The sequence below is a fragment of the Phasianus colchicus genome, chromosome 3 (assembly GCF_987193195.1).
Source record: "Phasianus colchicus chromosome 3, bPhaCol1.hap1.1, whole genome shotgun sequence".
Lineage (NCBI taxonomy): Eukaryota > Metazoa > Chordata > Aves > Galliformes > Phasianidae > Phasianus > Phasianus colchicus.
In genome coordinates, this window is record NC_143438.1 from 45,633,889 (window position 1) to 45,651,141 (window position 17,253).

The following is a 17,253-nucleotide window of genomic DNA, read 5'->3' on the forward strand; positions in this document are numbered from 1 at the left end:
CTACAGGAGCACTCATGAAGTATCCTTTCATTTTTATATGCAGTATCCATTCATCTATATAATTTCAGAGGGTGACAAATCATTCTGATGCTGTTGATATTCGGTATCCTGTGAATTTACTTAGGAAGTACTTTTAGGTATTTGTGGTCTGTGTGTGGAAGAAACCTGAGAAAATTCAGGTGGAAAACAAGACAGTGGTTTTTTTACACAGGCTGACTACACATACCTCATTGTCTGCAGAACAGTTTCTTGTTTTATGAAAGCCTTTTTCGGGTTCTTGTTTCAAATATCTTCATTTCAGCTCTTGGTGAACTGTAGATACGCAGGAGAAACCAATCTGTGGAAGTCTTGAATATCAAACATGGCTGCTGGTTTTCTGGAAAAAAAAAAAAACAAAACAAAAGCAAAACCCACCAAACTGTTGACTCTAAATCATTCAACATTAAAATGAATTGCCCAAGGAGTTACTGAAAAATACTTGTATATTTAACTGTCTGTTTCCTTTACTCTCCCTCACCAAGAAATTCAATATTTAAAACAAATGCAACCTACATACTCTTGTGTGAAAGTATTTCTGCAGCAGTGCCTGCAGTTAGTTTGTGACGAAAGATAATTCATTATTACTGGTTGAAACTGGATTTAAAACTAGCTACATCAGCTGCAGAATATAATGGGTCTCAAAAAATCTCCGTGTAATCAGAAGTAGAGCATTTGTTGTTCAGCCAACTGTGTAATAAGTAGGGAAGTAGTTTAGTTGATGATAGCAAGCAGAGAGGAAAAATAAATAAATAAAAGGAAAATCAGACCAGCTGAACATCAAATTTAAAGTTATGTCTGATTTTAATCAAATCTGAATTTGATTTATAAAAAAAAAAACCTAATAAGTCAGAATTTGAAGATAAGTATCACCATTTCTTTTTCTTCGCGAGTCTGCAGATCTCTTAAGCAAAGCTTTGGTCACTTAAAGAATGTTTTGTTTTAGAAGTAGTCTCATGAATTGCACACACAATGTAATTATTACTTTTCACTGTGTGTTCATTTTCCTATTTGACAAAATCAAAACCTAATCAAATTCCTATATTTAAAAATGTCTGAAATGAATGGTTGTGACCGAAGCAGAACTCAGCATGGTATTCATACTGCACACACAGATGGGTGTTGTTATATCAGCCAACTTGGCAATCCACTCTAGTGAGACTACAGACCTCTGAGGCGGTTAAGCAACATGGTATTTTTCTTTCTTCTGAATGTGGTTTGATAACACGCTCAAAAAATATTAATCTCAAATGAGGAGTCTTATCAATCTGCAACAAAGGCCTTTTGTGAGGTAACGTAATAGTCATTAGGTAATAAGGAGGAAGACAGTAATTTTGGAGTGTGCCCTTCAGTGTTACTGGCTGATGCTGTAGCTGGCTGAGGGCCTGTGCAGGTTATTTAGCTGCCATGAGAAGATCACTCAAAAACTATATATATATTAAAAAAAAAAGCTCTCAATTACACAGATAGCTAAGAGATGCCATACTTAAAAGCCACTTAAATAGTATTATCATCTTTATATTTGTTGCATTTACCTGATTTATCTGCATCCTTTCTCAGCAGTGTTTGTAAATAACTTTACAAGTGTTGTTAAATAGCTTCAACACAGAATGAAAATGGAATGCACAGATTTTTAATATAGGATGTAAAAAGCTTATCAGAAATGCTCTTACTGAGAGGATTAAACTCCCAGCTAAAATGTGAAACAAAGAGTTGTTTGGTCTGCAGCTGTTTAAAAAAAAAAAAAGAACCCACTTTGAAGTCTTCAGTAGTTCAGAGAAGCTAAATAGAAGGAATGTTGTTCCCAAGTAATCCTGAAATAAATGGTGTATGTATGTGTATATATGGATATATATCAGCTTGCACGTTAACACAGTACAAACTAAACACACTTCATATTTTTTTGTCACACAAACAAATGGTGTAATGTTAAAAGTTTTGATACATATTTCCATTAGTATCATAACATATTAATCTAGATTTTAATAAAAAAAAAAGTTGTGCAGAAGTTTTTATCTAGAGCCACTATAGCAAATTTTACCTTATTCCCTGGCAAATTATATACTTTTAAAATTTTAGTTAACTTGAGCACCAAATTGGTCTTTTGGAGACGAATGAAGTGTTAAAATTTTTCTCTTGCATTTTTTTAGGTCTTTCAAGTTGCGTATGTCATCATCAAATCTGCTAATGCTCCACGACCTGGAAACTGGATTTTGGAACGCTCCATAGATGGCACAGAGTTCAAACCATGGCAGTACTATGCAATTAGTGACACAGAGTGTTTAACTCGTTATAATATTACACCAAGAGTTGGGCCGCCAACTTACAAGAGAGATGATGAAGTGATCTGCACCTCTTACTATTCCAGACTAGTTCCTCTGGAACATGGGGAGGTATATTTGTTTTTGCACCTGTGGTTTTTGAGTATGAACTCAGACTTGAAAACATTTGTATCCCAGTTAGAGTTCAACTCCCTCAGCATTGCCAGATGATCTGTTATTCTTTAATTTTATTATCTTTACATCATATACCAGTATAGGAAGCTTTTAAAAGTTAGGAAAACTTGTCCTTCACTCCACGTATTCCTATTATTCAATTCTTTATTCTCTCCCTCCCTATTAACTGTGTAGTAGTAGTTCCTTTATTCTATAGACAACTACAACAGAGATTCTATGTTCTGCCAGGTTTTTCATTTAATAAAGAAAATTCCTGTGTTAGGAACACCTGGTTGTGAGATAAGGCTGTAAAAACTGTTGAAGTGCTAGGCACAGCTGGAACTCCTAAACTAGCCTTGGCATTGTTTCAGGGACCTTGTATAATTAGAAGAATTATGAGCCTCACTGCAGCCTCACTGTTGGTTGTTCTTTCTTTTAGCAAACTCTGTTAACTGTACTTGTGTCATTTATTTTTATAGAGACAGCCACATACAGAAATGATACATTGAAACCAGAGATGTACGAAGAATCAGGTGGCACATGTATGATCAACAGCACTATCTAGAACATTTCTAAATGTGATAACAAAAACATAACAGAAACATTAAAAAAGAAAGTCCAAATTAAATTGCTGTGCACTGCTTGAACGTTTTTGTTCACAAAGAAGAGACTGCTCCTTTGTAGCTGGAACTGCAGGCAGACATGAGTATTCCTTGCACAGAGAATCTCAAAACCTATATTAGTGATTCTTGGCACTCTCTTAAGAATATGTATTATTAGTGCTTTATAATTGGTTCTGGTCAGAATAATCACCATAACTATGGGAAGTCCTCTTGGAAGTCCTGCAAATCAGCTGATCTCTACAAACGTCTGCCTTGTATTTAGCACTTGTTAGCAAGATGCTGTTCTATGCTTTGCTTGTGACGCTCTGGTCTGAAAGGATGAATAGGGTAAAAGGACCACGTGTCTAAATATGTATGTAACCGAATGACATTTTAGCTAACTCGGACATTTTGCCAGTTTGGCTGCAGGATTTTTTATAGGTTTAAAGAGATATAACAGCGCTGTTGTATACTCTATTAACCTGATCTATGCTGCTTGAAAATCAGCTTCCAGAAATTTATGTTATGAAGTCAGAGTTTGTGATAAATTCCAAGGCTAAAACTACAATTGCTGGGAAAGGGTCTTCAATTAAGGTGCGTAAATAACGCAAGCGTACATAAACCAAATATATTGGTATGTTTAAGTCATGTGTAAGCAGTATATTAGCCAAATATAGCAGTGAACATGGAGAATTATTCTTTTTCTTCCTTAACATGTTAGTATCTATCCCTACCATTTCTTCTTTTTCCTGGTAGGAAAGATTCCTCTATAAATTACAGTGCATTTTTACAAAATTTCTACTGGTCTACCCAGTGGGTAGGTTTAGAATTAAGATGTGTATAAAATTTCACTTTTCATCACTTGAAAGCACTATTCACGAACAGAGAGAATGTGTTCCCACAGAATTGGAGCTGGAGGCAGGAGAGACTAAAATGAAATGTCATGTATCATGGGAAATATTTGACAGTAGTGGACAAAATTTAAACTATAAATTCAAGAGTAATATGTGAGACAAAATTGCTCTGCACAAACGATATGCTTTGAAGTTTAAAGTGTAGCTGATGAATTCAGAGCATGACTCTTGTGATGACAATAGGTGTACTCTTTGACATCTGTTTGTGGCATGTTGGTCTCATTTTGCACTTTCTCCCTCAAAATGCAGCACAAACTGTGTGGTCCTGAGTTGCTTTGGAAAGGAGCAGGGAGCTGTTGCTAAAATAAACTGCACAGCTTGAGACCAAAAGCCATCTTACTGGGGCCAGCGTGGGATTGTGTGAAACAGAGAGATGGAAACCAGATGGGTGGTTTTGTGGTGGCAGCCTTCTGCCTTCAGTTGTCATCCAACTTGTGGCTTCCTACTGCACTGTCTTATCACTAAGAGTTCCTTGCTGACTATCCCAATAGGATATAGAATTAATGTCTCCGTACTGAGAGTGTGTTGCAATATTTATAAATTGTGCTGGAAAGATCTGTTATGGCAAAATCTCACTTATGGCCAGAGTTGCGTGTTCCATCTCAGTAAGGGAGATGAAGAAAAACAGGGGAAGTAATGACTAGCCTGTGGTATAGTTCTTCTTCTGCTATTTCCACAAAAGTCCGGGAGACATGAGACTTTACGATGAGATGAGTGGTGGTTTCAGAGCCATGCAAATCAGGAAGCAGAAATTCTACCTGCCAGTTGAGGGTAGAGAATATAATTCCAATTAATTTAACACCTCACTATCCTGAGTTTCTGAAAAACAAACTTAAGTGTTACGTATTTATTTCTCACACTAAGATGTTTGTTGTTGTAAATGGATCGCAGTTATGTTTATGATTAATTCAGAGCCTCTTCCTAGATTCACACATCTCTGATCAACGGCAGACCTAGTGCTGATGATCCTTCACAAAAGCTTTTGGAATTTACTTCTGCACGATACATTCGCCTACGATTGCAGCGTATTAGAACCCTTAATGCTGACCTCATGACTCTCAGCCATCATGATCCAAAAGAACTCGATCCCATTGTTACTAGAAGGGTAAGCTGATTGTTTGGAAACACTGCTCAGTATGACAGACTGGGACAGCCTTTTCTGGTCTCTGAAGAACTACTTCAACTTTGCCATCTACTGAATTGTTCTGAAAGGTTGTTAACAGATTTTTGCCTTCCTTCCGATGTTATCAAAATGATACTTTGCTAGAGACAACTCTACATAATTTTAAAAGATGTTTAATTTTGTTTGCTTTTGTTTTATTTCCTCAAATGATTTGATCTCTAATACTCTATGAGGAAAGAACAAAGTATAGTTTGACTTATGCAAGTGTCATTTGAGGTTGCTCTTTATGCAACTGCAGTGTGTTTTCTATTGCATTAAGGATTTCAGTGGTCTGGTTCATGAAGAGAATTGTTTGAAAATATTGCCATGATGAATTTTCTTCATTTTTTTTTTTTTAAAGGAATTTTAATCAATTGTTTTTAAGGCCAGAAATAATAATAATGATGAAACCACTTGAGAGTTTTAACTAATCCTTACACATTTGATTTTGAGAGTGGGGAAGCTGAGACAGCAAAATACTTCGGCTGCTTCAGCATCTCACAGAAATTTGATTTTCGAGCTCTTAGTAACAGTGCCTGCCATAATTAAATTTTCTGCAGTATTTCTGCTTTACATTTAACTGTTTTGACTATCTTCTTAATTTACCTAAAATTGGTGAGCTAAGTGGTCAGTGGCTTCAAGTTCTTGCATGGAGTTTGAATTTCTGAGGACAGAAAAATATGAGGAATGTTTATTTCTCCACTCTTTTGTGTGTATTTATCTTTAAGAACATCCATATGCAGCTAAGCTAGAGTAGAATCCAGAGTCCTCCCCACTTTCATAGCAACTTGCCTATTGCATTTGTGGCTTCTCTGATCCAGCCAATTCTTGTGCAGAGATGCTGCTTCTTGCTGAACTATTACACATGCAGCGGTGTGACTGTGTGTTGAGGAGGAAACTAGAAGTGTATGGTGCTGTGAAGTCTGGTTGAGTAGCTGGGTATAGAAGGCAGAAAGGAACCTGTCTCTTATCAGGCTTTGGTAGGTACTTTTAGCAGGTAGCTCTGCTCTCATCTTGAGCAGAGGTGCCTATTCAGTTGCAGCATTTCTGAAGCAAAAAAATCTGGATGTTCTGCTCATTCCATTTGCCTCACGTGGGAGCTGCTAGCATGAGGACTGCATGCACAGAGGGCTGGACAGCTGTTCCAGCTGTGCTTTACTGGATATAAGAAAACAGTTAACACAATGACTAAACTGATGAGATGTTCCCATGGAGGATCCTGGTAGATATTTGGATACATTGATATTATTGTAATATCAAGAAATACACCCCAAAAGGGGATTTTTGACATGAAATCATACAAACATGCAGTTCAAATGGGGAACAAGGGTTCTGAGAATAACTATTTCCATTGCTTTCATATTGTACACTGTTGTGTAATCCAAGGCTTAGTACTAGCCTAGCCAGCATGATTTAGTGCATTTTGCATGAAAAGCTACACACCTTCATCTCCATAAGGTGTGAGATTTATTGGGTCTGGTTTCCCAAGTCCTGATATCTCACTCAGTGTCTCAACGCTGTGCAATCAATGACAAAAAGGTAATCACATCCAGATTTCTGGATTCCATTTCTGTTCTTTTTGAAGGCAGTGACATCTGGTTGTTGATACCCATTTTATCAGTGATCTCGTATATAATCAAAACTGCTGAAGCAGGACTTTTCTAAGAGTTCAACAGCAGTTTTGTTTCTGTATTTAATTTCTTTATTTATTTCTCTCTGTAGCATTTGGTTAGCTCTGGTCTCTTGTTCAACTTCAAGCTGCACACAGCTGCTGTGAGACATTTACAGTATGAGTTTTAAGAAAACAAGATAAAAGGGAAGAAATGGGAAATGGAGTGAGCTACTTGGCCCTCCAACTTTTCCCAGTCTGGATCTCCTTTTATTGTAGTTAAGGGCTTAATGCTCATTAAATTATTTATGTTTTGTATTCCAACACCATAACAATTAAAAAAAGACTAAAATGCTAAACATCATAAAAATTTTAAAGACATTAAAAATTCAATGTTCAATCAAAGAGGCTAGTCTGCTCCAAGTTCCTTAAAAAAAAAGAAATCAAAAACAGTCCATGAAGTCACCAGGTCTGACCACACAGGACCAACTCTTCATCCTGAAGCAGATGACTGTAGCGTTGTTAGTCTGAGAGTCTTGAACTTTTTGCTTAGAAGTGTAGTCAAAAAAGTATTTCTTTTCATTCCTCTGTAGTACATACTTCCCAGGATACCAGCAGGCCAACCATGTTGATACTCCATCTGTAACTGAACCCAGATGGTCTTTCCTGCCTCTTCTTTGCCTTGCAAGTTAAATCCTTTCCTTATGCATGCTGCTTTTGCTCACCACATGGCAATATAAATAGGTGTTATTCTTCTGTATCACTGACTCTTAAGCTAAAAATTTGGATAGCATAAAACAGTGTCTCACGCTAGTAAGGAGGAGTTTGTCTGGAAGAAAGTGCACAAAGAGATTTTAAAGGAAGGCAGAGTTCCCATTTTAGGAAAGCATACTCAGAGTTCACAAACTTAAATTCAAAAATAGCAGTTGTTCTGCTTCATTGCTTTTGTAAGGTGAAAAAAGGCTCTTATAAAAGCAAATTTTGACTTAAGTCACATTTGGTGATATTTCTTGAACCTTAGGAATTGTGTGTACTTTTTTTATACTTAAGAGTTAATCACTGTTTTGAACCACTGAGGAAAAACGTAGGAAAAATATAAAAATTCACTAAATGAAAGGCTTCTTTCTCCAGGTAAGAGAAATTCAAAGTCTCTTGTACTTTCTAAGCATTTTTCAAGTAAAAAAAAAATAGAGACGTGCTGTCATTTTATTATGTAGGAGGGAAGACAAAAATACATATAAATCTATTCATCTTTTTTATATCTTTGATTTTTATAGTACTACTACTCAATAAAGGACATCTCTGTTGGTGGCATGTGTATTTGCTATGGACACGCTCGAAGCTGCCCCCTGGATGAAGTCACAAAGGTATTCTTTAATCTCACTGATCTATTTTTACAATATAACTAGTCCAGTTTGCCTAAGGTGAATGGAAAATAGGAATCTAAAAGAGATCTTATTATATGATGCATACAAATGATTCGCTATAATTTTTTTCCTTTGCTTTGTAAGCATATTTGGGTCTCTGGTAATTTTACTTTTTGAAATGAACTCTTTCTCTTTGATGTTGAAATTAAACAGTTTGAGGATCTCAAGAAATTGTCTGTTTTGCAACACAGGAGAGTTGTCCTTCCTTTTGTAGAAAGGCTACTTTTCAGTAGTTAACATAGCATGGTTGTGGAGCATTTATCATTGCCTTATTTTTGGAGTAAAGCTGATATTTTGGGATTAAAGCAGATTTTTTGGGAACATTGAGAAAATTATCAATTTAAAGTTATTTAAGATTTTCTTTTCTTAGAAATTGCAGTGCCAGTGTGAGCACAACACATGTGGTGAGAGCTGTAACAGGTGCTGTCCGGGTTACCATCAGAAACCATGGAGACCAGGAACCATTTCTGCTGGGAACAAATGTGAGAGTAAGTGTGCACAAAGATTTAGATAAATTCGTTAAGAATTATATTCTTTCTGGAAGTTGCTTTTCATAGAGATCTACACCAGTTCTCCAAAGCATCCAAAAATGACCTACCTTAGTAATAACTGTTTAGATCTTTTTAAGTATTCTACCCAACACAACTGTTAGGCTCATAGACGTGTTGTGCAATAAAACTTTCAGAGAGGATCAGACAAAAGAGTGTTGGAGATTTATTATACGCCTGTAAAAACTAGCAGCTTTGCATCAATCATTTTGTTAGCTAATTGAAATGCAGATTTCTTACTTGATCATAAATTTCAACAGATTTAAAAAAAACCTTTGTTCCGATAACAAATGTTTTGAAATAAGCTGCCCCGCTGCTTTCCATATTATTTGATGGATTGAATTAAGCTGTGCCAATGTGTGTCTCAAGGGCCAGCTAGTGCATTTTCCCTCTGCATCACTAATGCCTGGCACAAGCTGCAGACAGTTAAGAACCTATTAGATAAAATTTACAATTACAAATGGAAAAGTAACTTCTTAGTAGAAAGGATTTTTACACAAATCTCAATGTCACTCCTTGGAAAGTAGGTGGTTTTTGACTGGACTGAAAACTATTTTCTAACCTCAAAGAAATGTGTACTTATGTACAGGTATTGTTGACGTCTTAGACTTTTGTCTATAATGCAAATAAGAGATGAACTATATGGATTTTCTTTTGTAATGCAGAGGACAGGATATTTAAGAGCAGTTAATAGTGATAGCGCACATCACTATTGGCATCACTCCTCATAGGAGTGTGATTTACGGAATACTGCCAAAAGGAATGCTATTGAAGCGGTGATAGTATTTTTGAAATGTGCTTACTTGCTAAGAAACAAAATGTATTTGAGGCTGCTGAAGCATACAACATGGTTAATGGGAAGAAAATCATACTTCTGAGATGACTTCATATGCTCTCCTTCTTGCATTTCCACTTTGAAAAGTATCAGTGTTGTAGGAACTGTTACACAACATAAATAATGATAAAAAAATGTATTTATTTTCTGTTCCTTCTTAGAGTGCAACTGTCATAACAAAGCTGAAGATTGTTATTACAATCAGAGTATTGCAGATCAAAAAAGGAGCATGAATATTCACGGCCAGTACATAGGAGGCGGTGTCTGTTTAAACTGTTCTCAACATACTACTGGGATCAACTGTGAAATGTGTGCTGATGGATATTTTAGACCACAGAAAGTAAGATTTGGAAAATAACATCCTAGTGTTTTGGTAAATTATAGCGTGATATGATGTATATTTCAGCTCATTGTGCATTCAAACATATATTCATTGCAGAATAACTAAAAACTGTACACGTTTTTTTTATAGATTACATACCACCAAAACTTCCAGAGAAAAGCATAAAATGCTTGTGAGGAAGTGCAGGTTTTACTGCTTTAAAAGAAGCTGCTGTAGAAGAAAAGAATAAGTAGATGTGTTTTCCTAGAATGGAAATGTAATTGCTGTGATAGAAACCCTTTTTCTCATTTGGATAGACCTCTAAAAAGTGCCAACATTAAAGATTCAATGTCTTCATAAATGCCAAAATTGTGTCCTGCACTATAACAACCCATTTCAGCCAGTGTTATAAAGAGCCCTTTCATGGTTCTAAGGTTCTAAGGTCTGTTTCATGAGATACTACAGCAAATATTCTTCCTCTTGATGTGTTTATTGTAGAACATGCGGTCTCTGAACCTACTTTCCAGTTTATTGACAAGCATGACTCTTTGGAACATTTGTTCCACAAAAGACATTTGTTATTATGTGACTAATGGAGTTAAATGTGAAGTTCTTGCAGTGTTAGAAGTCCCCACAGAAAGAGAAACTAAATTTCTTACTCACAAAGTCTTACTACAGAAGATTTTCACATATATATGAAAGCCCACGCTTCAGAAATACAACATAAATAGATGCAGAGAGGAAGGGTGAGTCTGTGTGAATTTGATTAGATAGCAGGTACAGCTGATACAAAGGAGAATTAAACCTAAATCTGAGATTGGCTAATTCACTTGTTATAAGAAGCATTGAAGAAAAGTATTAAATTCCTAGCTAACGAATACGTGTCCATGCATCATTTGTATTTGCTTTACATCTCAAGTACCTCAAAGGAAAATTCCAGGTTTCCCTTAAAAAATAAATAAATAAATAAATAAATCCTTGCCATAAAATTGCATTGCCTTGTATTTAAAGGTGTATAGATTGTGAAGTTGGTATAAATCTTCATGAGTAAATAATGTGTCTTCCCACTGAACACAGAGCCAAGGATTTTCTCATTTCCTTCCTCTTTGAACAGGAGTGTCTTTGCTAGAAGTGCCTGTTCTTGTATCAAACGTTTCCATAATCTTTGGCAAGCCATCACAGTGATTAATTGCTGTTACACTAAAAAATATTTAGACTATATGTGTCAGGCAACAACTTCCAAACATTAGTTACTCTATCTTTGACTCTGCTGTTGAAGACCACATTGTGTTCCTATATCTAAGTCTTTTTCTTGATTGCAATCCCTTGATCTTCTGTTTGCTAAAATTAAATTGATTGAGTCCCTTGATCTGTTGCTGCATAGCACATTTCTGGTTTTCATTCATATTAGTTTCACAGACAAGAAACATATGTAACTTTATTTTTCCCAGTTAATAACTTGGGAATTTGACAGAGAACATTTGTTTCATAGGTTTCTCCCTACGATGATCATCCATGCTATCCTTGTGGCTGCGATCCATTTGGGTCTCTGAGTTCAGTCTGTGTTAAAGATGAGCACCAGTCTGATTCACAGCATGGTAAGGGAGCAGAAAATGTTATTTTCTCTAAACTTCAAATCTTGCTAACGTTTCTGGGCAGTGAAGTTATGAGGGAACAGTACCTTCTTGTCAGTGGCTGCCAGTTAGGTAGCACTTCAGAACAATGGTAAATATTTAGAAAGGAGAGGTGAAGGAAATGTCAGGTTCCTGAAAGTGGTCTTGTATGGGAGATGACAGGCTCTGACTATTTGAAACAATGAGAAGGATTGAAATCTGACGCTGTTGCTTATGAATGCTATTGTAACTGTCACAAAATGAATTAGGCTGCAGTTTCTGTGCATCTGGTACTCTAAGCACAAAAAATAGATGGTGAGGCTGACGTTATGCCAAGTACCTAGGTGGAATGTGGCAGAGTACAATAAAAAAGGAATGCTGAATTACTCACGTGCTCTGAGACATCTTAAATCCAGCGTGCTGCCTTCTCTTACCTCTTTGTTTTTGCTCTTCAAGGGACTTGGCCAGGGCAGTGTCAATGCAGAGATGGTTACACAGGAGAAAAATGCGACCGTTGTGCATTTGGGTATCGGGGTTATCCAATCTGCTTGCGTTGCAACTGCAGCCTAATTGGTAGCATTAATGAAGATCCATGCACAGAACCTTGTCTTTGCAAAGTGAGTATTAAACTCTCATTTTGGTTTAAAAGGCAACCTGTGGAATGAGTTTGTAAATTCTTTTTTTTTTTTTTTTAGTAAGGAAAACTTCTTCATTAACTGGAGACATCACTTCTTTTATATCGAATAACTTGGTGTGACTGTGCACCCAACAAACTAGAACTTGAAATTACTAACTATTCTCTGTACTTAAAATACAATATCATATGTTTTGCTGTATTTTTTGAGTATTCTGTATGCTTTTTTTTTCTATAAAAATAGGCCTGACTGACATTAAAACTGAATAATAACTGCAGTTATGAGTGTGAGAAAGAATCTTAGAGGGAATGACAGTATACCTAGCTGGGTTTGTTTTTAGCAATGAGCTTAAAAGCCACTAACCGCATATAAGAAGGGGTGTGTTTATAACACCTGCTTTTTGCAAAGTAACTGTGCATTTGGGTGAAACTTTCAGAACAACTAAATTAGACATATGTATGAAATCTGATTGTATTTGATTACAAAATATAAACCATCAATAATTTTAACAGCAACAAAAAAACAAACAGATTTTCCATGACTGCTTTTAATTTTGGTAAACATTCAGTCCCCTTGAAATATCTTGCAGCTGTAGATTCTGCTGAACTTTATTGCAGAGCTCTGTGTCAATATTTAAAGAAGTAACACAATTTTTTGTATCAAATGTTAGTCAGTAGTTTATGTATTTGTTGCCAAGTATCACAGCAAGAAGGAGCCAAAAAACCCCATGGTTTGTTGGACAGATTTTTCTGAAACTGCTTAGTTCTTTTGCATGATTTATCTAATCCAAATTATCAGATCTATAAATAACTAGAGTCTTGAAAAAAGGGATAGTTTGAATAGACAATTTAAATGAGAAAAAAAGAGAAACAACTATTTTGCTTTGTTTTGAGCTAGAGTAACACTGTTAGAGCTGTTGCAGCTTATGGGTGAAAATTTTGGTATAAACTGGACAAGAAACTGTCCCCTTTCAGAGCATGAGCCTGGCGTACAGATTTTTTTTGGCCAGATCACTGAGAGTGTCACTAGCACAATTACACTGGAGAAGGAAGTTGTGTGCTCCAAATATTAAATGAAGTTGACAGAATTTCTAGTTTCTAAGCCTACATAGGCGGTGTAAACTCAGTAACACAAGTGATTCCCTTTTACACTCTGAATATCGTAATATTTGATCGTTTGTGAAATCATCTGACCAAATACTTCTGGATGTTCTATGTGTAGAGGGAGAAACACTTCCTATCTAAATCAAATACTACTAATAAAAAAAGGTATTTGATGTTACCTAAGATTTCAATTTAGAAAAATGATTCAGCAGTGTACTGAATTCACTATGCAAGGACAAAACAGCAATTGCAATACACAGTACAAACGTGGTTCTCATTTGGGAACTGATGTGGTCTTCGTATACTCATGGTAGTACCAAAAGTCATCTTTATATACTCACAGTACTGGGTGTCCCTATTTGTTGGGAAGAAATGTGTGTTGACACCAGCTCAAACTTGTTACTCTTTTCAAAATTCTATTGTCAGGTTTTTTTAGTTTGTATGTTCTGTTTTGGTCTGAGCACCGTATTCACTACCCTCCTATGCTAGTCTGGTTAATTTAGGGAGACATTCACACTTTTAAAATGAACTTCAAGGAGAGTTTTCACTTGTTGATCCATTTAACTGTTGCCATTTGTTTATCTAAAACAAAGGCTGTCCTCCAGACCCCTTTGTGTTGAGATAAAGTCTTCTATGCAACAGTCACTCTCTGGATTATTCCCAAAACTTCATGGGCAGGCATCCCTTGCCTTCAGTCCTCTTCCATTGTAGGGGTTTAATCAGAGTCTCTCACCCCCTACAGTCTCGTCGGTCACAGCAGCTCTTGAGGTCTAGCCATCAAATAAGGATCTTAGTATTCATTAAGAAATAAGTCATTTCATCCAGGTAAAGTTACAGAGGCAAAAGGAATGTGCGATCCCAGTGTACCGTGAAAATAGAAATAAAGAAGTTGGAAAAAAAAAATATACAGTTATTGTTTCTGTAAAAATCCAAGATTCTAAAATCCCATTGTTTCAGGATATTCTTAGATTTCACTTTATATGGTTTTTTTCCTATATTTATATATATATTGTTGGGGATCTGTTAGGTCAGGGCTTGAGCTGGTGATGGAGCACCTGGTGAAGGGGTGTGTCTGGTCCAGGGGGCACAGGCACATTTTTTGCACCTTTGCTTTCCATGTGCCCAAAAGGAGTGGATCCCGGGCCAAGCCATGCTTGGCTCATGTAAGAGCAGCCATTGAAGAGAGAGCAGCAATTAGACTTAGGCTGCTTTTTTAAAGAGAGTGCTGCATGATCAGAGAGCCCCTTGTGCCCCTTCAGAAACTTTGTTTAAACTGTTGCAATAAATAGCTGCATAACATCTGTACAGATTTAACAAGGAAAAAGATTGTGTCCTGCTTTAGGTGTTTGTTTGTTTGTTTTTTTACCCCTATAAATGCTACTTTAAAAGAGGTGTGTAGCATGGTGTTGTGAAGTGCCCACTTCGCACAGTAATGAAGCATCAGGCCAGTGTTAGGAACTGAAGGTATGATATGTGATATTCCTCTAGGTATAGGTATATGTAGATTTTGATGATCTAGCAAATTCTGATAACTTTCTCCAATCAGTTTTAATTTTAAGCTTTGAATCTTATTCAAAAAGCCTGTTATGCTGAAATCTGTGTTCTTTTATAACATTCTTAATGCTGTTATACCTAAATCCCATGTAAACCACTGTAATTGTTACCACAGTAATGCTGATGTGAAACAATTGTTATATGCCATTCACAGGAAAATGTAGAAGGTGAAAACTGTGACCTCTGTAAACCAGGATTCTACAACCTGCAAGAGAGAAATCCTCAGGGCTGCACAGAATGCTTCTGTTTTGGGGTTTCTGATGTCTGTGACAGCCTAACATGGCCCATCACTCAGGTATTATATGTTACATTAGTGACCTAATATTCTTTCCTCAGGCAGCTGCAACATGTACAGTATTTCTCTTTGACGTGCACCTGAGCTAACTCTAAATTCTGGTATGTATATCCTTACAGAGGAATGGATTTTCAACATCATTTGACAGCTCTGAGGTAGTCAGTATGTCATTTCATTGCAGGCTGTAGCCTGCTGGCTTGCATTAATACCAGAAGCATAGTTAATGTAAGTCTGATGGATTCCCTAGTTCACATGAATATCTGGGGATGGGTTTTGTGACTACTTTCTCTTGCAGATTTCAGACATGACTGGATGGCTTATTACTGATCTGTATAACGCAAAGGGTGTGCAACCTCAGAGAGGCCAATTTGATGGACACCGTCAAATAAGCATCAACAACACTGATGCTGTGAAAATTCTGAAACATACTTACTACTGGTCAGCACCTGAACCGTATCTAGGAAATAAAGTGAGTTCTTGCTTGGAGTCAAAACTCTTAATTTCCCTACGTTAATTATACTATATTGCTCTCAAAACACTGTACGTAAACAGTAGATATATTTCTGCTAATCAAAATGTTTCCTTACTGAGATGTTAATATACCAAAAATTCGTCTCTGTGCCTCTGTACTTTTATTCTTGCATCTTTCATGGATAGCATAAAGCATTGTCTTTCAATTTGGTGCTGTATTTCTGTGCACTGAAGCCTTCAGAACTGTTGTGTATGTTCTTTGGTTTTTTCATGAGAAGTAATAAAAATATGAATATAGTTGAAATATATTTATAACTTCTATAATTAAAAAGTACAAATAAAAGCCGGGTTTACCAGGCATCTCAACCTGTCTCTGTTCCTCAAATCATAGTATTTCTGGCTAAGTATAGTGCAGAATCCCCTTCTTGCTCTTTGAGCTCACTCATCACACCACTTTGTTCTCAGCCTATCTTTGATTACACAATATATTGTCTTTTTCTTGATTGTTACCAACTTTCTTGCTCACGTTCCCTATACTCATGACTCCTATCTCAAAGCTGGTGCCCTTCACCATCTTTGTGGCCTTTTGATGGACTCTCATCATTATTTCCACATCTCTGCTGTACTGACAAGCCTGAAAATGGATGAAGAACTTCACGTGTGATTTCACTAGTGCTGAGTAGAGGTGACCTCACTTCTTTAATTATTTTCAGTACAATCTCTTTGCTCATGCACAGTTAATTGAACAGACAAAATGAATGCAAGGCTAATAAGTATAACTTTAAGGAGTAGTTTTTCACAGGAGAATGTTCACTCAGATTCTTATTTGATATACCTTTAATGTAGGTCTAACTGCTAAAACTCTCACTTACTTTGAAGTAGTCAGCAGCAGATGTGGAGTTATGGAGCATGAAAGGTGGAATATGGAATGTGAATAACTCCAGTATGCTTTGCCCTTTGGCTAGGACAGTAGCATAAACCTCTGCTGTTGAAAGACCTGTGGGTGTATTGCTGGAACTTATCTAAATCTTCTGTAGGGCCTCCGGCTGGCTTTCCCCAACTGGAACAGCAGCAACAAGCCAGCTCTTGTCCCTGTGCTGATAGGCACAGCCTGTTAATTTTTCCCTGGAAAGTGGTGGTTGCGAGCCAATGTGTTCTTTTATTTTGGAGCAATACGCTGGACTTTCTCATGTCTCTTCTTTGTGTTGATTGGAGGTTGTATTGTCAAGGCTTTCTTTTTTATTATTTCAGCTCACAGCTTTTGGTGGGGATTTGAAGTATACCGTGTCTTACGACATTCCGATGGAGAGTGTGGACAGTGATATAGTATCTAGCGTGGATGTCATCATCAAGGTGGATGGTTTTCAGCTGGCTACTACTCAAACATTATTAGAAATCCATGAATAGGTTTAAAAAAAAAAAAAAAAGGAAAATAGAATTTATGTAGCGATAATTTTTAATTCCTACTTAGATCTAATTTTTAAATCATGTTTTGAAAGTCACTATGAACATATTCTTGCTACTCAGTTCTCCAATTTTCTGCTTTCTTTCTCTGAAACTGTAGGCAGATAATTCTATTACTTTTAGAAAATGAATACCTAAATCTTAACCTTGCTAAAAACACATGAGGTGGTAATTGCTAAATGAGCAATGTTCTGTTTAAAAGGCAACTACAATAAGCTGGATTCATTT

General features: G+C 36.5%; 1 protein-coding gene across 5 annotated transcripts in view; it reads left to right on the forward strand.

Moving 5' to 3' along the window:
- The window catches only part of LAMA1 (laminin subunit alpha 1), a 101,725-nt gene that overhangs the window by 25,457 nt on the left and 59,015 nt on the right, over nucleotides 1-17,253 (forward strand). For 4 of the 5 annotated variants that reach the window (XM_031588936.2, XM_090137392.1, XM_031588937.2 and 1 more), the window contains exons 4-13: nucleotides 2,187-2,429; nucleotides 4,913-5,092; nucleotides 8,036-8,125; nucleotides 8,556-8,673; nucleotides 9,730-9,908; nucleotides 11,383-11,488; nucleotides 11,960-12,120; nucleotides 14,950-15,090; nucleotides 15,386-15,559; nucleotides 16,813-16,914. In XM_031588936.2, the coding sequence (XP_031444796.2) occupies nucleotides 2,187-2,429; nucleotides 4,913-5,092; nucleotides 8,036-8,125; nucleotides 8,556-8,673; nucleotides 9,730-9,908; nucleotides 11,383-11,488; nucleotides 11,960-12,120; nucleotides 14,950-15,090; nucleotides 15,386-15,559; nucleotides 16,813-16,914 (1,494 nt within the window). Of the gene's footprint in view, nucleotides 1-2,186; nucleotides 2,430-4,912; nucleotides 5,093-5,130; nucleotides 5,200-8,035; nucleotides 8,126-8,555; nucleotides 8,674-9,729; nucleotides 9,909-11,382; nucleotides 11,489-11,959; nucleotides 12,121-14,949; nucleotides 15,091-15,385; nucleotides 15,560-16,812; nucleotides 16,915-17,253 lie in introns of those variants that run through there. The other variant, XM_090137391.1, reaches the window with a different exon arrangement.